This window comes from Penicillium canariense, assembly GCF_028826845.1.
Source record: "Penicillium canariense strain IBT 26290 chromosome Unknown utg000001l_segment0_segment0, whole genome shotgun sequence".
Classification (NCBI taxonomy): Eukaryota; Fungi; Ascomycota; class Eurotiomycetes; order Eurotiales; family Aspergillaceae; genus Penicillium; species Penicillium canariense.
Window position 1 is genome coordinate 6,350,212 of NW_026622728.1, and position 23,317 is coordinate 6,373,528.

Sequence of the window (23,317 nt, forward strand, 5' to 3'; positions counted from 1 at the left end):
TGTGGAATTTCCCAAGTTCCCTCTGATATAGAGGTAGTAGCTTGTGTAATGGGCCGGCCAGGCCTGCAAATATACCTGCACATCTCCCTCACCACTCGAATAGCCAATTTCCGTGGCAGCTTATGTGGCTCTGCTTGAGATAAGATGATTGGGATATTATAGGTAAAAGGGATTTAGCTAGATGTCATCATAGAAGGGTCGGCGAAATAATAGGGCGATGTATTCAAAAATTGTCCTTATGTTTTTACAGAGGATTCACGACAGACTATGTACATTACCCTCAATCGCCAAGTGTGTATGATACATCCAAAATCAAGTCTCTACTCAGTGACACTGTCCTGGATAGTACGCAACGCACTCGTCTTGTGCGCCGGGTCAACAGTGGACACATTTCGCGCGCGGCGTCGAGCATCCGTCCAAAGCATGAACTCGCCATAGGACTTCGGCATGACATGAATATCCTTCTCTACAAGGAAAGTATAGTTGAACATGCCGGTTGACTTCTTAGTTCCGTGCTCCACATCCCGGACCTTCGAGTCGACGCGCACCTGCACCTTGGTGTACTTACTGTGGCCACCCTCACGCTCCTCGGGTTCAGTGTAGGCCACTGTGGCGCGCAGGTACAGCACGCTGCCGACAGGTACCGGGTTCTCGAAAGTACTTGGATCGAGCGCGAGGAAATTGGGCCGTGTGTGCGAGAAGGCTGCGGCGCAGCAGAAGGCTAGCTCAAAGGTTTGTTTGAGGAGGAAGCCACCAAAGATCATGAAGTTGTGCCTGTTGCGGTCTTGGGGTTGCATGATCATGGCGGATTTCAGGACAGTGTCGCTCATGGGGATTTGGTTGGCTGGGCGGACAGCAGGGACTTGGGGGTCTGCGGAGCGATGTTAATAAGCCTGCGTGAGAGCTTGCTGGAATCTCCGGTACATACTCAGATACGACATCTCCTTCGTCCACATAGAGTGGATTAAGTTGGACTCTTCATCGTCGGGTGCTTGCTGAAGCAAGCTGCGTTTTCGCAGGGCTTTCTTGGCCTTGTAATTCTCCTCGCCTTTCTTGAACAGTGCCATCTCCTCCTCCGTTTCGATAACAAGCGGAGCCACGGGAACAGGTCTGAATGCGCAGATATTAGCACTACTGTCCAGGGGCATTTGCTTTTTCGCATGACGTACTGTTTCGTAGCCGGATCCAAGGAGACCATGGTAAATGCGCAGGTAATCAAGACATCATCTGGCTTTGCCGGTTGTCCTTCTGGGCGCGCTTTGCACACCTGCACGGAAACTTCCATACTAGACCGCCCAGTGGCATAGGAGACTTGGCCACTAAGCTCAAGATCACAGATTTCCATAAGCGGGTTTTCGATCGTGATCCGGTCGACAGCTGCAGTCACAGTGCTGACGCCATCACCAGTGTGACGGTGTGCGATAATACCAGCCAATGCATCAAGGTCCATGACCAAGGATCCAAGTCTAGAATTCTGTTAGATATAGATCACCAAGTTGATCAATGATCGTTATCTCACCGGATATGCCCAGTGGCGTTGAGATATGTATCTAAAAGCCACTTGTCTTGAGCCAGAGGCAAGATCTGAAGGCGAATAATTAGTATTAGCATGGAAAGGTTTCTAAAATAGAATTCCAATGCGTACAGCACTATAGTAGCCATCCGACATCTTCTTGGGCGTAAGATCCGGCTTAACAGGCGTTTTCGGTTGCACGCCCTCCTTGGATTCGCGCGCTGCCTCACGGCTCCGCGTCAAGGCCTCGATCCAAGGAGTCTTGACGCGCATTGGCATCCACGTCGGCCTAGATGCCTCATTCGTCGGCGTTGAGCAAAACTCTCTGGCGTTGGCGCAAGGTGATTGCGCGATCGCCACGGCGCGCGCCGGGAGCGCGGCCGGCGCAAGACATTTTGACCGGGCAAGCGCTGTCCTTCTTCCTGCAAGACCGAACATGGTGTGTATCGTTGCCAGCGGTGTGAGTGGTTGGAGGGGTGAGGATAATGTTATTAGTATTCGCAATGATGCCGTTGGGTCCCGAGGGGATGGCCCGACTCGGTTAGCGCTCGGCAACCCGGAGACTTTCGGGGACCAAAGGCCGAAGAACACCGCCGCCGCTCCCCATTTGACGCCAGAGATGTTCTTTGGGTTCGGTGGCCATACCAGTATGAATCTTAGGTCTCAAAAGGGCTTGGATTTAGTTCTACAGGGACTTTATATTCCACAGGAAGATGCCCTGCAGCCGAGGATTTCATCTATCGGAAACAGGGGGATCATAGGCAAGCCCTGTGCGAGCCAAAGCTTATAAAAAGGGAAACACACTAGCGCGCTAAAAGGTGTCCTAGGTGGAGGCACATCTTGCCATTCTCTCAGTGTATCCAATCCGGGAAAAAAGTGGAAGTCCAAGTATTCGACTGAGGCTCGGTTTGTCGTCCGTGCCTACCTAATCCGGGGGACTGCGTCAGGGTGAAGTCATTGATAACCTTAAATAGCGATAAGAACCTGAATCTATATGTTAGAATAAACTATTATGATTGCACCTCTTTACTTCGAAAACACATCGTAATTGTGAAAAGATAGAGCTAAACAACTGTATAACAATGAGCGACGCGAATAATCCGCACGTCAAAGAACGGACCACGCCGCAATGGGCGCTATATCAGCGCGAGAACTTCTGGAAGCCAAATGAGGGTCAGGCACCGCTCTTCAACACCGGTACGTTTTCCAAGCGGGAAATTTATTGTACTACATTAGCGCTTGCTCTAACCACAGCTACAATTCCCTAGATCCTCACAAACTAGAAGCAAGAGCCAAAGAGAAACTCAACGAAGCGGGATGGTCAGTCTCTGCTTTTCCCCCTCCCTTTGCCGACCTACTTATATGTAGAGCGACACTCAAATCTACGCAGGTACTACGCCTCCTCCAACGCAGGCCTCTCAACCACGCACCTCGCAAATCGCCAATCTTTCTTCCGCCACCGAATCATTCCCAACGCACTAGTCGATACTAACAGGCGCGACACAACAACCACAATCTTCGGCCACAAAGTCTCGGCACCGATAGGCTTCGCCCCAATCGGAATCAACAAGATCTACCACCCATCCGGTGAAGCAGCCGTCGCCAGCATAGCACAAGAACTAAACCTACCCTACTGCCTCTCCACAGCAGGAAGCACAGCCATCGAGCGCGTGGCCGAAGCAAACGGGTCTGGGCCCCGATTCTTCCAGCTATACATGCCGCACGACGACGAGCTGACGCTCTCCCTGCTCACGCGGGCCTGGAACGCTGGCTTCGATGCCTTGATCCTCACGACGGATACATGGCAGCTCGGCTGGCGGCATGACGACGTTGCGCACGCTAACTACGCCTTCTACCGCGGCTTTGGCGCGGACTTGGGTCTTTCAGATCCGGTGTTTAGGGCCCGGTGTGTGGAGGACGGCATCGACCCGGACAGGGACCTCGTTGCTGCGTCGAGCAAATGGATTGATTCTATCTGGCACGGGCGCGCCTGGTCCTGGGACAAAATACCCTGGCTGATAGCGCAGTGGAAGCGTATCTCCGGCGGGCGGCCGTTCGCAATCAAAGGGATCCAATCTGTGTCCGACGCGCGGAAATGCGTGCAGTATGGTGTCGACGGAATTGTCGTGAGTAACCATGCCGGGCGGCAGGTTGACGGGGCAATTGCTAGCCTGGATGCGCTGGAGAAGATTGCCGAGGCGGTCGGGGAAGAGATCTATGTCATGTTTGATTCTGGGGTGCGCGGGGCGAGCGATGTTGTGAAGGCTGTGGCGCTGGGTGCGAGGTTCGTGTTTGTTGGGAGACTGTGGGTTTGGGGGTTGGCTGTTGGGGGGGGAGGATGGGGTGCGGCATGTTATGAAGGGTTTGTTGGCGGATTTGGATATTTTAATGGGGGTTGCTGGGTTCAATTCGGTGGGCGAGTTTGATCGGGGTATTCTTGGTAGGTGAATCATTCGCCCGGGGGTGTTTCTGGTGTGGTTGGTCGATAATGATTTGCTAATGGAGTCTGCAGAATCCGACCCGAAGTCCTACACGTTACTACCAGAGAAAGTCTTGTGAGATGGTCAGGCGTGTGCATTGATATAGGTAGATTATTACAATCGATGAATTAGTTCATCGTCAGCTGAATGTCGTATGCTAATGGTACAGCAAGGAGGGTCCATTCTGGCCCAATGTCCGGTTAAACGGCAAGAATATGCGCCAATGAGGCTGCACCTCTAGATGCAAAAAAATATAAAATGTGGGATGAATCGCCCCGGTGCAGGATATTAGCGAAAGATATGCGCGAAAGGGGTATCGTCCGAATGAAAAAAGGGACAGTAAAGTATAGTCGAATAGGCCCGGTGAAAGATGTGTGTGCAGGGCGGGAGTGATGAGTATTAACAGATATAACGCTAGAGAAACGATGGTCGACAAGTATGCACGGCATTGAGAGAGAAACGAATCGGGTGTGATCGAGAGTCGTCGGTGTGTGGTTGCTGCAAAATTGATGGAGGCGAGGGTGGTGACGCGGGTGAAGTATGCTTTTAAACGAAGAGCATGCTGGTCAAAGCTGTGAGCAGCGACAAGCCTGCGCCGTGGGACAGACGAGATGCAGCGCCGGTATGGATAACTGTATCCGAAGCAGTCGAAGCAGTCGACGCTGTCGAGGTGGAGCCCGTGGTGGAGTCGGCAGTGGTGGCGGTAGCCGTAACGCTCGGGGCTACAAATGTGCCATTTCCTGTGGTGTTGGATGTGGCCAGCGTTCCGAAGCCGATCTGGCCGTTATCGAAATCGAAGACCGTATACACGTTCTTCAGGAAGACATCTCCGACTAGCCAGTCATTTGCCCCGGCGGACTGGTGGCCAACGATGGTGGACACGCAGCCACCAGTGCTGGTCGCACCGATGTAGTCCTCCGGCGAGATAGAGTACTTGACACCTGAAAAGGATAGTTCCAAGGTTGCAGTCGAGTTGCAGGGGATGATGTAGTTTTCGCCCGACATAGATGATCCGGGAATGAGTGCAAAGAGGGTCGCTGCGTCAGACGGGGGAATCAAGACGTAAGTAGTTCCGCTGTCGATGGTGGCGGACTTGGAGGTCAGGCCTGCGGCTTGGCCGTTCACATAGACCTCGTCCATCGGGATGGTCCAGGTATCCGTGCTGGTGGCAGTGTAGGAGATGTTTCCATCAAACTTGGTGGTATCGACTGTTCCAAAGTTGACTTCTCCATCCTTCTTGTTGTCCTTCGCCCGGGAGAGACTAAATCCCACGAGGTTCGACGCAAGATAACCCTTTTCGGCAACGACGTCCATGAACGATGGAATATCCCAGCCGCCCGTGTCTGATCGTCCCAGTCCGAGTATACCGTCGATGGGGTAGCTAGAGAAAGTCGACGTCGCCGAGGTGGCCGTGCCAAACGAGAACGTCACCTGCATGTCGGCGATGGAAAAACTATCCTGTCCCAGGTCGCCACGGACATTCCCACTGCCGTAGCCAACGCTGTAGGTGGAGCTGTTCGAAATATAGGAACTGGATGCCGATGTGTCGAACGTGTGGTGGCTCGTACAGACGCTGTCCGTACAGCTGGAGCTGAACACCCAGCTACTGGGTGAGCCGGTATCGAGGGCCAGCCACATCTCCTCCTTCTGCGAGCCAACCTCCACCACAGCGAAGTAGGAAAAGTCCATACCATCCTGGTCGAGGGGGGCGCTGTTTGGCAAGGTTGGGGTGTTGGACTCGACAATTGAATAGGTATCATCGCGGCGAACCGAACCCTTCTTGATGTCGAGGGTCAACGGCTTGGCGTCGGTGCTGGTGTCGTCCGAGCTGTCCGGCACAAGTGCCCAGGGGAAGAAACGGCGCTGCACAGAGTCCCTAGATGAGATACTTGCCGAGGCGGCGACCTTGAGCTCATAGGGATAGAAGGCGTGCACGCCGGTTGAAAGGCCCGCGATGAGCAGACATGGTGAGAATCGCATGATCCAAGGACGGATCTAATAGCAGCGAGACGGGGCCAGCATTGATGGACCTCACGTCAGACACAATCCGAGGCAGCTGCCGTCAAGCTGGGCTCTTCTGAAAGCAGCTGGGCCCAATTGATGTGAGTAGTTGATGAAACACGGCCCTAGTCAAGGTAGGCGATCTGGAGTCGAATTAGGGGGCAAGGATTTTGCAATATACACAAACGATGGATTATTTTGTAATAAAAGAAACAGCACGATGAAAGAAAAACCAGACAAGCAAAGGAGTGACGAGAACAAGCAGCAAAAGAAAAAAAAAATAGCCACCAGGAGGTTGGAGAGAAGCAGAGGTGGTTGCCCTCAAAGTTGGACGTGAGGGGGGAGGTGGCGGACTCTCTTGGGTTCGGGTTCCACTGCAGCGTGCTCCTCACGGCTGAGGAAAACCCTCCCCTGACAAGCCCACTAGGCCTCTCCTGGGCTTAGAATGAGCTACTTGGACGTAGACTCGCATTGATTGGGTTTGGGGCAGCAGAAACCCCACTGAGTGGCTATTCCGGGTTGCGATCGGCTGGGCGGTCGGAGCTAGCTGTGCGCTAGCCTGCGCTCTGTGCTGCGATGACTGGCCCCAATGGGAGCGTGACGAGGGAATCAAGGAAGTGGAGTATGCTCGTCTTTGCGGTCTTTCACTCTTCAACCCCAGAGGTTTACTCCTACGCGGGTTGCCTGAATGTCGACTTGACGGTGTATGATTCTTGGGCGTGTCCCATGTTGCATCTGGCGCAGCCCAGCGCTCCATCCTAGCGTCGTGCACGGTGCACCGGTTGGCTGCGCGAACGCCTTCTCAGGGGATGTTCTTTGGCCTCGGCTTCCCACTGGTTCGCTCGAACCCGTCCGCTTCACTGGGGGCGTTGGGAGATCTAGACCCCACGGCTGCGCTCTCCATCCTAGGTCTCGACCATCTCGTGGTTCGCTCTCACTCATCGCCTGTATATGTCGCTCGCGATGCATCCAGCTCTTCACTATCAGACAAGCAGCCTGCGTGGGATACATTCCCTGAATCCTGCATCCCAGCCGGGAGCCCCGGATGCTGGCACGAACGGTCTCACGCTCCGTGTTTATCAGCCTGTGCTGCTTCTGGCCCCAGGGTGAACCTGGTTTCGAGTAGTCGATGCGATCGATTCTCCGTTTCAGATCTTGTTGATAGTGTTCATTGTCAGCGACTACTCCGTCCGGTCACTCCGAACGCGACGGTCCTAGCCAAGATCAAAACGAACCATCAGTTTTCCACGCCGGACCTGGTGGCCTAGTGGGAAACCAGTGCCTAGTCCTAGATCTTGTGCGAAGAGGACTAGTATGTCCTGCATAACCATAGGTACCAGCGTGTATTCCACCCAGCGTGTATGCCAATCCGGGCATGCCGTTCGTTCACAGCGAATCTTCCTTTTTTTCTCTTCATCCCCTTCTTTCCTCTAGTAAGTTTAAAAGACTGGTGCAGCAAGGCCTCTGATCACATGGTCAGATAATCATACCAGATACTTGATGCAGTTTTTCGGGCCTGCTCTCCCATATTGCTACCACCGATAGGCATGGAAGCTGTCATGTATCTCCTAGATACAGAGTGCCTCTCTTTTCTGTATACGTCGGATAGCGCCTATGGGGCCATATGCTGTTGCCACTGGTGTAAGGATCCAGAGCGGGTCTACCGTAGCGTCCACTCCCCACCGATAGAGTTATTCACATCGCTCAGAAGCCTTCCTTTGGCATTGCCGAAGGTTTCCTCGCTGAAGAAACTTGAGGATGGCAGCTGCGCTAGGGTTGGGGCTCGTCCTCTCTTGAATGGTCTAATCTGGTCCGATCTTCTCGGGAGAGGTCAGGATACTACCGCAGATTACCGCAAGATGCCAACGCCCCATAGACGATACCGCGTTCTGTTGAGAACAGGTCGGGTCTACCACTATATATACGGTCTCTAATCCGCAGTACAATGAAAGACATGACTAGTCTTGTGCTCCAAGCAGGCTTGATGATGCATGACGCAGCCCGCACTGTGTCTATCAGAGAGCCTCCGACAACCATGGTCATATTCGGCCATAGACTGAATCAGTCGCCCAGTGTGACGACACTTTAGACAATACTTCACACCGCAATTGACTGCAAGAAACTTCAATTCGGCCAGAATCGTCCCACCTCATCGGACCCTTGCTTAAACCTGGAGCCCCCGGCCACGCAGCGCGGAACAGACCTTCTCCGGCCAACCGCTATCTCATCCTCGGCAGCGTGGATAAATCCATGCCGCGGCTTCGCGTACTACCCAAGGGCCTGACCCTAACTAAACCGAGCCCGGGCTTGGCCCATTAGAAGGCCAATTGGCCTATTTGATTTCAGCAAACCCCGGCCGGTGCCGGGGTGCAGGAGAAGCGTCACGCGCTACCAGCGAGCCGAGATCCCTCGCCACGGACCTGAACTACAACGTCGGAGCGGAGACCGTCCTGCGCAAGGTACCCGAGTCGCGCCCCCACAACGCCGGGTCAGGGCCAGGGCAGCAAGTACGGAGGAATGGAAAAGGATCGGAATCGATCCCGGTGTCGCCGATTTTCCTTCTGGAAAGTTGCCAATCAGGGCGGCTAGGGCGGGGAGGTGTACCTCGGCAAAAGTGAAATCGGAGATGGCGTCGGGTAAATCATGCCGATGTGTGGGGTTTTAGAGTTGAACCGAAACGAAATGGGTTCCACAACGTGGACTGAGAAGGGTCCCGTTTGAATGGTAGTCATTGGCGTTAGACACAAGTCAGGAAGGGAAAAATGTTGCGGTTCGTAGCCGTGCAGGCCTAGTAGCACTCAATAGAAGTATAGAAGATCAAAAGATATTACATCAACACGCTAGTTCTCAAGTCCGAGAAGAACAATATCCCAAGTAATGGATAGGGGAAATGGAGAACAAAAAAAAGAGACCACGAAAAGAAAAACGATTTCATCAGGCAAGAGTTCAAGTCAAGCACCGCACCAAGAAGATTCGTCACAACACCAGCGTAACCACCCTACTTCCTGACTGCAGAATCCTTCGGGCCGAGCACATCATCCAAAAAGCCCGCCCAAAGCTCCTTGACAACACCAGGCTCCTTCCCGGCCCCATTCTGCTTTGCCAACTCCTCACCAATCCGGCTCCGCCCCACAGCCTCGGTCAGCGAGAATGGGTCGATGTCCACGGCGTGGTTGTCGACGACCTCGCTCATGGCTGACGCAGCGCTGATGTCACCGCCGGAAACCGTGTAGATCTGGGGCTTCATGAGTGGGGCGGATGGGGACGGGGTGTCGTGGTGCGAGGTCATGTCGGGGAGGATCGGGACCCGGGGGCCGGAGGGGCGGGTAGGCGGCGCATCGAGGCTGGACATTTGGGGCATGTAGATGAAGTCGACGGTGGAGGAGTCACCGATGGCTTTTTGGGAGCGGGAGGTGTTGAAGGAGCGGGTTGATTGGCTGGTTGGTTGTGAGTTGGTGTTGTCTGGGGGCGGGAGGTATGTGGGGATGGGGAGCGATGAAGATGGTTACTCCGTCGAGTTTGGAGGGAGGACTTACTCAGCGAAGGCATTGCTGTTGATACGGCGCATGGCAATGCTGAAGGCCCGGCTCTGCAAGACGTCGTGGTTGGAGAGACGCTCGATCAGCTGGGGGTGGAAGTGTTAGCTGCGAGCTCTTGATGACATATCGGGTTGCGATGGGGGACGAACCTCAGATTTGCTGCCAGCAGCACGGAGGGAGCGTCGTTGGCATTCCTGCTTCAGGTCTGGCAGGGTGCGAGCGGCATACATTGAGGCCTTGTCGGCGGGATTGGCGGGTTGCGCAGACTGAACGCCGGTGATGTGTAAGCCGCGACGGGCGGGGGCAGCAGTAGGCTGGTGGGAGAGCTGGCGCAGGGCGCGCAGGGAGGTCGAGCGAGGCACGGCCATGATGTGTGATGGATGGAAAGGATTCCTCACTAGGTATGAGAAATTGGGGATGCGTGTAGAGGTGTGCACAGGAATGTAGGTTGAGGGAGATGAGAAAAAGGGTGTGTCAAAAGAGTCCGGGAGTATATGACTCAAGGAGATAGACCGGCAGTAGATAGGAGGGTCACGGAAAGATTAAAAAAGCTCCGAGAATCGACGGAACAGGAAGCGAGTCAACAGGAAGCCCTTTATAGAGCAGCTCAGGACCTCACGGGAATCGTTGGGGAGAGCTATGGGAACCCACTCTTGGCGGTCTGGACCCGTTATCGATAGTGGGATCCACGGTCCAATAAACTCAGGAGTGTTGACGTCCTCTACTCAGGAGATAGGGGGAAAGTACGGAGCACAGAGTAGGATTGGTAAGATTGAGAAGCAATGAACTACGACGGACCCAAGGGTGGGGAAGGGTTTCATATAGGAGAGTCTCTGGCGGTTCGACCACCGCTCGAGGTAGTGAGGAACTCCGGTGCACTGAGGTACATACCGGGGTACCGCCAGTCGGAGATCTACGGCGGTCATGAAGTCCCCGTGACCCCCCCGTGACCCGCAGACGGTGATGTACCGGGTACTTTCCGCTGTTCCCCTTGCCCTTCCCACAACCCAGCCATTCGGGACGAAGTTCACCCCGTACCCACCAGCACACTCCCGGCGAAAAGTACCCGGTACACTACTGAGCGGCCGTTAGTACTCCGTCTCATACCATACACATTATGCGACCATCCACCTCTCCTGTACTTCCCCTAGGAGAGTCCCCCCTCAACACTTCGGAGTGCTGATCCTCCTCCCCGCCGGCCCCAATGGCCCAATTATTGGGCCCTTTCCCACACATGCCTGCACGATGGGGTAATCGCAAGCTTCAGCCCCAATCATCATGACGATTCCCCTAGGAGAAATGGCCACCCTCAGGGACTAGTGATGACCGGACACCGGATCCCCGGCTGAGGGGAAAGCCACAATCCGCAATCCGCTGGATGTGACTGGGCTGATGTGGTCCCTTTCCCCGCTGGCACTCCTCATCGCACCTCACCGTACTGCAGGTCTTCTGCGGCGTCGTACGGAGTACGGAAACCCGCAGCGTCCAGAGGCCATGGGCCATGGGGGATGGGGGTTGACATACCCTGTCTTTCTCGAACGAATCAGATCCGCACTAAAAAAAGACCGGGATCGACCGACTGTTGAGATTCTGGTCCCATGACCGCTGCCTAGGAGAGCGGTGAGACCCGCCCCTGTACCTTATGAGCTGGTCTGGTCTATGCCCTGCGACGTAGAAAGAGGTACATTTCAACGTCTGAGCACAGAGACCTTCCGAGCCCGTCCAGATGCATGGTCAATCTGACGGAATTAGTTCTCCGGTGAGTCTCTGCATGGACGGGTCCGCCTATATCCCAGCACCAAGAACACGTACTCATCCGGAGTGCTTGCATCTCATCCCATCTCATCCCATCCCACCCCACTAACATACTCCCGTCCACACGGCCAGCGGAAGCCCCGGATCCCAATCCAACCCCATAATGGCTCGAATCGCAGATTACCAGATCACCGGACCCCAACGGATGGCGCACCCGGTTCTGCACGACTCCATCGTCCGCTATGCTCAGGGGTGCGTTCTGTAAGGGCCGGGCTGGGTGAGTGTCACCGTCCGCTTGGCGGGATTCCGGGCGGGCAGGTAGAATTCTTCCCCTGCAGCGGGATACCCCTTGAATATGATGAGCATACTGACTGCGACCAAATAATTGAATTGTTGGGGATTATGCTGAAGTTGCTACTTTCCGGCATGGTGCATTTACTGTACTCAGTAGTCTATCTTCCGTATCCTAGCTAGGTCCTGGGTACACGGTTGGATCTCGATCGTCCCCTGTCTATCGGACACCCTCCCCTCCTCATGTTTTAGAGTAGCCCCGTGGAACCCCATGCCATTGCTTGTTCGCACCCACGCTTAAAGCTTGGAGCCCCGCCGACCTTTGGCGATGGCCTGGGCGTAAGGGTGTGCGCGGGATGCCGGGACCAAGTGATCCACATCACCCGTGTGTAGCAGGTCGGGACTGGCCTGATCCAACGAGGTGATGCCGATGTTGCGCATGGCCGTTTCCAGCTCGTCTTGCATGACTGCGGAGAACACATTAGCTTCTCAACACCCGGCGGTGCCCAGGCTCAGCCGGGCAGATCTTCATCATCACTTACTATCAACCAAATGCTCCACACCCTGCTGTCCATAGTTCGTCGCGAAAAGCATACTCCGACCCATTCCCACGGCTGTCGCACCGAGGCACACAGCCTTGAGAATATCCGTTCCGCGGCGGATGCCGCTGTCCACATACACCTCCATCTTATCAAACACTTCGGGGCATCGCTTCTGCATCTCCAGCAATGTGATTATCGACGGCGGGCTGGTGTCCAAGTTGCGTCCGCCGTGATTGCTCACCAGGATACCATCCATACCGGCTTGCATGGCCAGCAGTGCGTCATCCGCGGACATCACACCCTTTAGACACACCGGCTTATGCGTGTGCTGTCTGACCCACTTCAGGTCTTCCCACGTCAGGCCAGGGTCAATGAACCGGCCCATCACGCGGCCCAGTCCACCGCCTTTCTTGTCATTCTGTGCCTTGGACGGCGCCATAGGTACAGACAAGCTCTCGTCGGCCTTGACCCGCTCGTCCGCTTCGCGCTTGCCAGGCCAGGCGGCGTCCACGGTCACAAAAATGGCTTTGATGTTGGGGTTGGCAGAGCATTGGCGGAGTAATGCAGCGGACTTCTCGCGGTCGCGGTTGACGTACAACTGGAAGAAGAAGCTGGCAGATGGAGCTGCGGTGCGCAATTCATCCATGGTGTAGGATGAGTTATTGGAAATCTATGAAAGAACCAGACTCAGCATCGGGATGAACGCAATGCCAACTCAACTGAACCAATACTCACACCCTGCAGGATCCCTTTACTCTCGCATGCCCGCGCAATCGCACACTCCCCGTCAGTATGAATCAACTTCGCCATGGCCGCCGGGCTCACAAACAGCGGCAACTTAAAGTCGCCGCCCAGAATCTTCGTCCGAGTATCCACAGACCGTACGTTTCTCAGCACCCGCGGCCGGAACCATATCCGGTCGAAGCAGGACTTGTTCGCGTCGCGAGTGATCAGATCCGTCGCTGCACTGGAGTAGAATGCCCATGTCTTGGTGTTTGCTGTTTTCGAGGCTACCACCTCGAAGTCGTGCGCGTTGACCAGCGTCTGCAAAGGCGGCTTTTCGTTGTCTAGGATAGCTCTCGGATTCTCGTCTGGTGGTGGCTTGATCCATGTCGTGTCTATTGTGGATTCGTCGATAACGCCTTTGAACTTTCCGGGCTGCAGGTTTGTTTTTAGAACGCTGGGCGCGTGGACTTCTGAGTAGGCTTTTGTGGCATCGCGGCCTGCGTACTTCAGGATAACTGGGTGGCTGTGGTTAGCTCGGTACAACCAATATCAAAATTGTTGACGACGCATTCCATACTGGTTGATCCGCCCGGGTGCTCATCGAGAAAGTCGGTTACATCCCACACTTGCTTGTCGACCACGATCCAGCAGTCCTGCGGCGTCTTATGCTCCGAAACTTGCTGGGTAGACAGCAGCCTCTGGTCTGCCATCTTGAAGAGGGATTTAGAGGTTCAACAGCCCAATAGTTTCGATCCGCGCAGTTCAATGGTACGATTCGGATGCTTTCTACCGAGGCAAGCTGTGATGCGAAAAGTATGCGACAGCAACACTGGTAGGGGGCTGGGTTGGAAATGAAATTGGTCAGGTAGAGGAAAGAGCAAGTCAGCCAGAGAATGCTAAATACTCAGCAAAGACCTCTTGTCATGGCAGGGCGGAGGCTAGTGTTCTTGTCACGGTAGTTCTCCGTGGAACGCCCAGCATGTCTCCACCACGGCAATATCCCCGGGCTTACCCCGGACTTTAGTGCGCCTAACAGGTGACAGATATTTGCAATCGCGAATTGCACCGTAGAACAATCTTCAACACAATGGCGCATTTGGCGGAAACAATGCTCGCATCATTCTCTGATCCCCTCTTAGGCATGCCCTCAATCATTCAAAATAACGGTCATCAGTCGAAACCCTTCGGGACAATTGCTCCCGACGCATCCACTCGTGCCTCCGAACAAAACGCCTCGCCCTAGAGCATCGGCATCCACTTTCCCTGCAGCACCTCAACTGTGCAGATCTGTCGCGACGTGGGATGTGCACTAGTTCTTCGAAACCCTGGGGGCATCACACTCGGCGGACCACCGATTCCAATTCGGATTTCTCTCCGTGGGGTCCATGAGGATTATGTAATGTTCAGGGCTCTGCTGCGCCACAGGGCCATCAGGCAGCCGGGGAGCTAAGCCCTAGATGTGGCTGGTGACTTCGGGTTCGTGAGTCAACAAAAATGGTCGTTGTACAACGCTCACGTTTGATGGCGCATATTCAAAGGACGACACGGCGGACATAGAAACGTTGACACCCTTCCATGCGCATCGTTTCTGTTGGAAACAGGGTCCTGAATTCCTTTGGCAGTGTTGGCATCTCGGCATTTAGACCTAAGGGCATTAACGGCACCTCGTTGGCGCGGAATTGTCTGTGCCTTGCTCATAGTGGCAGCCCAGGTAAGCATAGCATCTGAGTCAATAGGTTGAAGTCATTGATCGTAGACCTGGATGTCCACTCGATGCACTGTCGAGTACGGGGAGCGTGCTAAGCTGATCTTCGCGCAGGAATTTCTCGAGTGAACAAATTTGTTTATCGCTCGCATCTCTATTCAAGCTTTGCTGGGAGTAGCCCGCAATACTTGTCATTCTCCACATCTTCAAACAAGCAACTTGCCGCTAAGATGGAAGAGTCAAGCAAACCTCTGCGATATGTTGATGTGCGTTGCTTTTGCCTAATCTGGCCCTAGTACGGCCATTGAGTTGCAGAAACTGATCGTTGCAATAATTCAGATCGGCATCAACCTTAGTGACCCCGTGTTTCGCGGTAGCTATCATGGCAAGCAAGCCCACGATGATGACCTGGATGATGTCATCCAGCGTGCGAAGGATGTCGGCTGCGCCAAGTTCATGGTGACCGGGTCAGACCTAGTCGAGTCAGAAGCAGCGGTGCAAATAGCACGTAGCTACCGTGAGTACTTGTTCGGTGGAATCAAGTTCCTGGCGGCTGATATACGTCCTCCTAGCTGGTTTTTGCTATGCAACCGTTGGCGTGCACCCGTGTCAGGCAAAACTCTTCGATGAGTATCCAGGCGGTCCATCGAAGATGATCGAAGACCTCCGAAAACTAGCCCTTGAGTCCAAGGAAGCCGGGTTCACCGTCGCCTTTGGTGAAATTGGCCTCGACTATGACCGATTGTTCCTCAGCAAAAAGGAGCCGCAGCTCAAGTACTTCGAAGCTCAACTAGATCTCGCCATTGAGATCGGACTGCCATTGTTCCTCCACTCCCGGGCTGCCAGTGAGGACTTTGAGAAATTGCTGGGTTCGAGGCTAGATAAGCTGCCTAAGGGCGGTCTCGTGCACAGTTTCACCGGAACAATGGAGGAGATGCAGCGGCTGGTTGCCCTGGGCCTTCACATCGGCGTCAACGGCTGTAGTATGAAGACCGAGGAGAACCTAGAAGTTGTCAAGGCCATTCCATTAGATAGAATTCAGATTGAGACCGACGGGCCTTGGGTACGTACTTTGTCATCCTCTTGCCGCTTCTATGCCGACTAACCGCGTTGTTCCAGTGTGAGATCCGTCCGTCTCATGCGTCGGCCAAGCACTTGAATGGCGCCCCCGATCTGCCCAAGTCTGTCAAGAAGGAGAAATGGCAGAAGGGACTCATGATCAAGGGCCGCAATGAGCCTATGGCCATTGCCCGTGTTGCTCACGTTATCGCATCGGTCAAGGGGATTTCTGTGGAGGAAGTTTGTGAAGCGTAAGACCCGGCGCCACGTATTCTTGCCGAGAAATCGTTAGCTTACCATCTATCTAGTGCTTGGAATAACTCGATCAGGATGTTTGGGCTCGGAGAGAAGTCTCTGTAGCCTTGGACTGGTCTCTTCCTGCCTGGTCACGACCCTTTCAGCCTGAGAGCCTCCTCGGCCTGCCGTATCGAGAGTCAACCAACCCATTTGTGGCCGCCTTCTGATACTTGTATCAAGTCAATGTGACTTGTTGGTCAGCCGACTGGTTGCTTTCACGAAGCAGCTCATCAGCGAGTGCTTGCCTTTTTCTAGACTTAACCAGCCCCTAGTCCCTACAGCTCGGCCCAAAAGCAAGTCGCGAAGGCGCGTCTTCTATGCCAAAATACCTTTATTAATGCAATATGCAAAAGGAACCTTCCTTGAGCGTTTTTCCAGGGGGAAAGAGCATATTTTCTGGGCCTCGACCGACTCAGTTGCTGTTGGAAAAGGCAGACTGGTGAGTTAGCCAGCTTGCGCAGGGGTGGGTATGAGCAAAGATGCTCTAAGCGGGCTCTAAGCGGGCATGCCGATATGGCTTCACTCCAGATACGATAGGCCTTCTCCTTTATTTGGATCTATAACGATAGGACATAGATGATCTTCTTTCTCTTTCCCAGAATATTGCTACTCTGCTTTATATAGAATGAGCTTCTCTTGTTGGCTGTTTCGCTCTCCCAGGGCATAGTCACTGTATTGCATCCTCAGGTGTCCTTGTCTCGTGCTTTCTCCAATCCAACAACCTCGTTCTTTTTCCAACTTTCAAACCCTCATCTGTCCCCCACCCCATTCACGCTTCCAGCCACTAGCTTTCATCGCTGTGCATGGTACCTGCGTCCACTTCGCGGTTGACTGAGCAATTTGACGTGTCTACTTCTCCACTGACTGCCTAGGCGTATATAATGTCTGACACAAATTCCTACCCTGCGCACGAGGCAGGCTTCCTGGCATCCCTTGCCCACCTGTACGAGGCAATCATTTCGGAAGCCCGAGAGAGTAAGCCCTGCTATGGCGAAGGCTACCGGGGTCAGCAGCTTACTGAGAGGCGGTACAATGCAATTCCGACGCCCACTCTTGGTATGCGGGGCTCCTTGCCGGGTACGTGATGCTTCATCAACACTGACCCTCCCCGTCACCCCCCATCACTATGTTGCACAGTGTTTCATGCATCTTGACTTGGCGAATGACTGTATATCAGGAATCCCTGAAGAGCCACCGGATGAGGAGCGGGAGGGAATGCCCCCTCTCCAGTATATTATCCCGCCGCGATTCGCTCAGGTTGTGGACGGTATCTACCGCGCCGGCTTCCCAAATATCTTCCACCTTGATGTACACGAGGCCCTTGGTGTCAAAACTGTTCTGTATGTCTGTTACAAGACTTCTGGTCATCTCACGCTTACATATTCACAGGAGCCTGGTCAGTACTGACTACAGCTGGCCTGTACAACACTACATGGGAAGAAACGACATTCTCCTCCTTTGTGTCCCGGTGGTGGTCAATAAGCGGCCATGCCTCAAAACCACCGATCACACGGTCAACATCGTGATGAATGTTCTGATGAATACTAAAACTCATCCGATCGTGATTCACTGCAATCAGGGCAAGGTAAGCCTTCTCTCTCACCCCACCGTTCCTGTCAATATAACGTGTAAACAATCTCACTAGCACCGCACCGGGTGCATGATTGCCTGCTTCCGAAAACTCCAGGGCTGGGGCCACGAGGCTATCGTTCAGGAGTACCGCGAGTTTGCTGGTCACAAGCCCCGGCCTCTTGACGAGGCCTTCGTCAAAGCCTACATCCCCCGCCGAGGCTTGCGCAAGGCCGCCAAGCGCAAGGGAATCGCGTCTTGGGTCGCTGTCCCAGAGCGCTTGACAAGCAATGGCCCCGACCAGCGCCCACTTCTGGTCCGGGACGAGTCGGAGACTATCTTCCACATGTCGATTTGAGGCTAGGATGTTTGACGTACACGGCCGATTTTCATGAGATCTTTGATGCGTGGCTAGCCTATCTCGAATGGCGGTTGCTGCGGATTTCATTGGTGGTTTCTTTCATGCACCTTTGTGCTGTGCTGGTTTCGTCCGGGTACTGGCTTCTGGTTTGATCTGCGTCTACAGTATGTACCTGTATTATATACCTTAGATTTGCATCTTTAGCATAACATCCATTTGCATTGCTGGATCTCATTGGATCCTGGCAATTCCTAGGTATTAGCCTTTAGGTACGTAAAGAAGTCAGCGCATCTTGATCGTCCTCCAATCTTTGGAATTGTTTCATAGTGGAAAGGGTGACCTATCTATACAGGGCTGTATAATCTTTCTTTCGAGCCACAACAGTTCGTAAAATCTAAATTAATTATATGTCTGCCAAAGGCTCGGCTTCATCCAAACACTCGTCCATATATATACTATCGGAAAGTATAATATTCATATCATCCCAGTCAGACCGAAGAGAACAAAAGCCGTCGGCGTTTCCTTTCATACCTTCTTGAGTTGCTTGGGTCTGGGTCATCAGATTTGAATCGTAAAACTCTTGGAAGCTCAACATGCTGCTGCTATCGGACACGGGCTCATGCACCTCTCGCGCATGAAGTGTATTGAGAGGAAGATCAGGATGACCATCCAGCTCCAGGATTTCTCCATCGGTATCAAACTCCTGTTCTGAGGTGGATAGCAGTATAGAATCGTCGCGTTTCATATGTAAAGCTTGCCCTGGCAGGGACACCGTATTAAAGAATGTGGTGCGTCTCTTTGAAGATATTTTGGAAAGTCTGTGTTGGGCGATGTTCCACAGCGATGCTTCAATTGTGGGCTTCAGAATTTGCGTTTGTGGATTTTCACTTGATGGGTGTTGATCGAGGAGGGTGGGCCCCCGGAGTAGGGCAGACACTCTGCTTTGGAGGACAGGATTCTCGCTGTTTTCAAGCATTGATGTAACTGAATTTGCGATCGTGGAGATCGATGCAGCCCTTTGTTTCATTGCCTGGGTATAGGTCAGCTGCCGTCAGTCTGCTTCCTGGGTGTGGGCTTTTACTTCACGGTAATCAGGGTTGAATATTGCCGGAGCGAGTTTGGCTAGACTTTGAAGATTATCTTTGCCGATTACCTTGATTTGAGGGTTTCTGGTAGCAGCGGAGATAATCATTTTTTGGAGACCAAAATCAAACAGGTTCAAAAATTGTAGCGAAAGGTGGCCAGCAGGCTTCATTTGACGTATGCTCTTCTCGGGGAAAAGACCATTGTCCGCATTGATTTCGGAAGGTTGGTCAAATGGGAGCAATAATTCTTCAATGGTAGGGACGGCGAACGCCGTTACAGAAATTGCCGCGGTCGGGTAGTTGCAACTTGCGAAGCAAAGCTCTGGCTGTAGTTCATATTTAGTGCCAGGTGTGTACCTCAGTTCCTCCGTAAACTGCACTTCCACCTGTTGTGTGGTATCCTGGTTTGCATATTCCAGATGTATGTCAATTGATGCCAGGCAGGATGTCAGGACATCGGACGGGGGATGAGCTTCTGGGGGGCTTCGCAGGATGGGAGGCACATTTTTGTTTTTGGCAGAGACGGGTGTTGTGGCTTTTCGACAAAGTCCAAACGTAAGGGAATCGGTTCCAGGCGTTTCTCGGATGTCGGGTGTATGATGGCTCTTGAGGATAATGTCAAATCCGAGCTCGCGCCAAACCTGTGCCCGATAGCCGTTAGCCGCAAATACATAAAGGCTAAGCAGAATGCTTCTACATACCCCTGACTTGCAAAAGTCCGCCTCCAAACTTGCAATAAACGTAGACCGAGCGATGTCCAATGTGGGGCAAACAGTAACCAAGAGGCGTAGCAGGAGTTCTGGGGCCTCTGTTACCCAGAGGGACTGGAGGTCTTTCCAGTGACGGATACTTATGGATGGCCTTGAATCCATCTGTGTTGAAGACTGAGTGAAGTTTGCCATTGCGCTGAATTGGAGCTGTAACGGCGACTCGGTATTTTGGAACAGGCTCTGCCCTAGGTCGATCTGCTGTGTCATGATGAAGGTCTCGAATCAGACCTGGGCATCTCTGACCTCGCTAGAAGTACCATTTGGTCACAGAAAAAGATGGATTTAGTGAACAGATTTGGATGCTGAAACATCAAAGAATCCGGGGATGATGATAACGTTCTAATTGGGGCCTGAGGCAATGCGCACCACATGATGTCGCGTGTATACACGCAGGCTTTCAACTCATGCGAGAACAATCACCTCAGTTAATTGGAAGGGTGCCCGTTATTCCTGCAGGAGGCTAAAATTTTCCTGGGTTTCCAGGCGAATTCGGTTTGATTGAGCTGGACTTGGTGTGGTATTCGGAAGTATTCGGCAAACAATATATCCACAAGTCGAAATAAGTACATGCCGATAACCTCCGGCATTTTCCACAAAGCACCCTGAAGATTCATGTAGGTATCAATTCCATGAATTGATAAATTGTTTAACACTTTTATCACTTCAAAATTCCTGCTTGATGATATCATCCGGCGTATTTTCCCCTCGGCGTGCATGAGCCGTTGGAAAACGTCCGGTGGAGCCCGCGATCAACAAAGCACCTCTTATCGATAAGCATCACGTGCGGCCGTCATACGCTGGCCTTAAGAGCATTCCATTCCATTCATCTTGGTGCTCACGGTCAACGATGCCCGAAGATGAAGAAGATAATGGCCTCCTGAGTGGTCAGAATGGCGCGCATGAGCTTGAAGCTCAGTCTCTGCTGTCTTCTTCCCCCGAGGAGCAAGACGATCTCATAGTTCGGTCCTCCGCGGCCAGTTCGCCCGTGCCTGCAAGCGGCAACCGCGCGTACGAGAAGCGCCAATCCTCGATATCGCAGCCTACGCCGGAAGGACAACGTCGCACACCTCGCACAATGAACCGAGTACGGTTTGATATAGACGAGGAGGAGGGCGAGGAGGAAGACGAGGAGGACGAGGAGGACGGTCACTATTCGAATGGACATGTCCGCACCCCCGATGGAGATGCGCCATGGTTGGACGACGAAGACTACGAGCTCGGCGAGCAAAGTGGGCTCGGGACACGAAACACAGGGCAGACCGTTCCCTTGCTCACCAACATCGAAGCCCCGAGTGTGACACTCGCAACCTCAGACGACTTTTTCCCCGAGGATCACCTGGAGCACGCGCGGCCAAGGAGTGGAATGAAAATGGCATTCATGAACATGGCAAACAGCATTATTGGGGCCGGAATCATCGGACAGCCGTACGCACTCCGGCAGGCTGGCATGGCAATGGGGATACTGCTGTTAACAGCGTTGACTTTCACGGTGGACTGGACTATCCGCCTGATCGTCATCAATTCAAAGATGAGTGGCGCCGACTCTTTCCAAGCCACTATGCAATATTGCTTCGGGAGGAGTGGCCTGATAGCAATCTCCATTGCACAATGGGCCTTTGCTTTTGGTGGCATGGTTGCTTTTTGCATTATTGTTGGCGATACGATTCCACATGTCCTGGCGGCGTTGTTTCCGTCCCTCCGGGAAATGCCATTCCTATGGCTGCTGACCGATCGACGGGCTGTCATCGTGCTCTTCGTCCTTGGTGTTTCTTATCCCCTCTCATTGTACAGAGACATTGCGAAGGTGAGATTACACTTTCCGTCCTTGCATTGCTCATGATTGACGGGTCCATAGTTGGCGAAAGCGTCCGCGTTGGCGTTGGTCAGCATGATAGTCATCGTGGTTACGGTCATCACGCAGGGATTTCGTGTCCCGGCAGACTCGCGAGGCGAGATTAAAAGTCATCTTATATTCAACACAGGGTTCTTCCAAGCTGTGGGCGTGATATCCTTTGGTACGTTGCTTGGTTCCAAACGTCATTGAATGATATGCTAAAAATCAGCCGCGTGCAGCTTTTGTTTGCCGTAAGTTTGCCTGGAATCTTTGATTATTTAAACACTAATCCTCTCCCAGACCATAACAGTCTTTTGATCTACGGATCGTTAAAGAAACCCACGCTCGACCGCTTCACAACAGTTACACACTACTCGACGGGAGTCTCGTTGGTCATGTGTCTAGCCATGGGCATTGCCGGATTTCTATCCTTCGGCTCGAAGACCCAGGGGAATGTGCTCAATAACTTCCCGTCCGACAACATCCTGGTCAACATTGCTCGATTGTAGGAGCTGCCCTCTCTTTCCATGTGTTTTCCCCTGCTAACAGAGGCCAGTTGCTTTGGTCTGAACATGCTGACTACGCTCCCACTGGAGGCCTTTGTCTGCCGCTCAGTTATGACAACCTACTACTTCCCAGACGAACCTTATAACCCCCATCGACACTTGATCTTCACCACCGCTTTGGTCGTTTCCTCAATGATTTTATCATTAATTACATGTGATCTCGGCAGTGTGTTCGAGCTGATTGGAGCAACCAGTGCTGCGGCCCTTGCGTATATCTTCCCTCCTCTTTGCTACATCAAACTCAGCAGTGCCACCCGGCGCGAAAAGATACCAGCCTATGTGTGTGTCGTTTTCGGACTCGTCGTCATGGGGGTAAGCGTGGTGCAGGCGGTTGCCAAGATCATTCGAAGTAGGTTCCCTGGGTCTTCTTTCCGTCGGAGACTGTCTAAGGAAACAATTGGGTGCTAACATTGTCCTCCAGATGACGGCGAAGGTCGTACTTGCGATGCTTATTGATATACTTATCCATGCAGATATCTAGCGATTATCCATAGAATCTAACTCCCTTGAACTGATTGCATCACTTTGTATATACATTGCATAGGTACAAACGGAGCCTACATAGCCGAATGACACTTCTTTGGCTTGTTGACTTGTTAGAAATTCTAGCTAAATTTCGCGATATCCGGGGAAAACCTCACGATCGCTCATCGCGGTTGGATCCTACCTTTTGGAGGGATCTTTTGGGAAATTTATCTCGCGTCACATGCACAAACAAATAAGATTGCAGTCTTCTAATTCCCCCCCCTTCCTGATGTGTCAATGTCAATTCTGATGGGCAGAAATATCCCTCTACCACCTGTTGCCTCTGGTGCCTGCTGGGCAATCACGCGTGCACGTATTTAATCCTGTTTACCTTCTGATTTGTGCACTTTCCGACCTCAACCTTTCCCCGTCCTATGTTCCCCGTCTTTTCCCTCCCTGCCCCATACTTTCCACATATCCTTCCACAATCCCTGAATTCACTACTTCTCCTTGAACCACTCATCGTGATTTCATTTCGGTCACCCCAGCACGCGGATGCCAGAGATCTGCTTCCTCCTTTCTGTCTGGTGTTCTGGAGACCTGCCGGCTGCACCCTCAACCAGAGCACTCTTCTCGGAACTTTCATACTCAGATCGTCCCTCCTCATCCTACTTGCTTCCTTTCTCGCTGTCATTTGCTGCAAGCTTCACAAACCCGTCTAATTGCTTACTCCTCTACCCCTTTGTACCCAGCTCTCTT

At 52.9% G+C, this 23,317-nt stretch overlaps 9 protein-coding genes across 9 annotated transcripts; 4 read left to right on the plus strand and 5 right to left on the minus strand.

Moving 5' to 3' along the window:
- Window positions 1-320: 320 nt before the first annotated feature.
- Window positions 321-1,951, minus strand: N7482_002175 (putative acyl-CoA thioester hydrolase; the record flags this gene model as incomplete). The annotated part of the gene is made up of 5 exons (XM_056684300.1): window positions 321-871; window positions 929-1,110; window positions 1,170-1,466; window positions 1,520-1,584; window positions 1,646-1,951. 5 exons carry the CDS (start codon window positions 1,949-1,951, stop codon window positions 321-323), a joined length of 1,401 nt encoding a protein of 466 aa, XP_056547906.1.
- A 644-nt stretch (window positions 1,952-2,595) lies between these two features.
- Window positions 2,596-3,939, plus strand: N7482_002176 (uncharacterized protein; the record flags this gene model as incomplete). The annotated part of the gene is made up of 3 exons (XM_056684301.1): window positions 2,596-2,710; window positions 2,782-2,833; window positions 2,904-3,939. 3 exons carry the CDS (start codon window positions 2,596-2,598, stop codon window positions 3,937-3,939), a joined length of 1,203 nt encoding a protein of 400 aa, XP_056547907.1.
- A 600-nt stretch (window positions 3,940-4,539) lies between these two features.
- N7482_002177 (pepsin-like aspartic protease) lies at window positions 4,540-5,973 on the minus strand (the record flags this gene model as incomplete). Its single annotated transcript, XM_056684302.1, has 1 exon — window positions 4,540-5,973. The coding sequence occupies one exon, from the start codon at window positions 5,971-5,973 to the stop codon at window positions 4,540-4,542; it is 1,434 nt and encodes a 477-aa protein (XP_056547908.1).
- Window positions 5,974-8,992: 3,019 nt separating this feature from the next.
- Window positions 8,993-9,901, minus strand: N7482_002178 (SAP domain-containing protein; the record flags this gene model as incomplete). The annotated part of the gene is made up of 3 exons (XM_056684303.1): window positions 8,993-9,431; window positions 9,531-9,619; window positions 9,683-9,901. 3 exons carry the CDS (start codon window positions 9,899-9,901, stop codon window positions 8,993-8,995), a joined length of 747 nt encoding a protein of 248 aa, XP_056547909.1.
- A 1,975-nt stretch (window positions 9,902-11,876) lies between these two features.
- On the minus strand, window positions 11,877-13,557 carry N7482_002179 (FMN-dependent alpha-hydroxy acid dehydrogenase; the record flags this gene model as incomplete). Its single annotated transcript, XM_056684304.1, has 4 exons — window positions 11,877-12,046; window positions 12,122-12,791; window positions 12,857-13,362; window positions 13,425-13,557. 4 exons carry the CDS (start codon window positions 13,555-13,557, stop codon window positions 11,877-11,879), a joined length of 1,479 nt encoding a protein of 492 aa, XP_056547910.1.
- Window positions 13,558-14,782: 1,225 nt separating this feature from the next.
- Window positions 14,783-15,866, plus strand: N7482_002180 (3'-5'-exodeoxyribonuclease; the record flags this gene model as incomplete). The annotated part of the gene is made up of 4 exons (XM_056684305.1): window positions 14,783-14,818; window positions 14,892-15,069; window positions 15,125-15,615; window positions 15,672-15,866. The coding sequence occupies 4 exons, from the start codon at window positions 14,783-14,785 to the stop codon at window positions 15,864-15,866; spliced, it is 900 nt and encodes a 299-aa protein (XP_056547911.1).
- Window positions 15,867-16,789: 923 nt separating this feature from the next.
- On the plus strand, window positions 16,790-17,835 carry yphA (tyrosine phosphatase family protein; the record flags this gene model as incomplete). Its single annotated transcript, XM_056684306.1, has 4 exons — window positions 16,790-16,985; window positions 17,086-17,248; window positions 17,298-17,493; window positions 17,554-17,835. The coding sequence occupies 4 exons, from the start codon at window positions 16,790-16,792 to the stop codon at window positions 17,833-17,835; spliced, it is 837 nt and encodes a 278-aa protein (XP_056547912.1).
- A 406-nt stretch (window positions 17,836-18,241) lies between these two features.
- On the minus strand, window positions 18,242-19,900 carry N7482_002182 (uncharacterized protein; the record flags this gene model as incomplete). Its single annotated transcript, XM_056684307.1, has 3 exons — window positions 18,242-18,868; window positions 18,920-19,564; window positions 19,625-19,900. 3 exons carry the CDS (start codon window positions 19,898-19,900, stop codon window positions 18,242-18,244), a joined length of 1,548 nt encoding a protein of 515 aa, XP_056547913.1.
- A 640-nt stretch (window positions 19,901-20,540) lies between these two features.
- On the plus strand, window positions 20,541-22,549 carry N7482_002183 (putative amino acid transporter; the record flags this gene model as incomplete). Its single annotated transcript, XM_056684308.1, has 6 exons — window positions 20,541-21,497; window positions 21,549-21,708; window positions 21,767-21,778; window positions 21,828-22,032; window positions 22,084-22,442; window positions 22,515-22,549. The coding sequence occupies 6 exons, from the start codon at window positions 20,541-20,543 to the stop codon at window positions 22,547-22,549; spliced, it is 1,728 nt and encodes a 575-aa protein (XP_056547914.1).
- Between the last annotated feature and the right edge of the window lie 768 nt (window positions 22,550-23,317).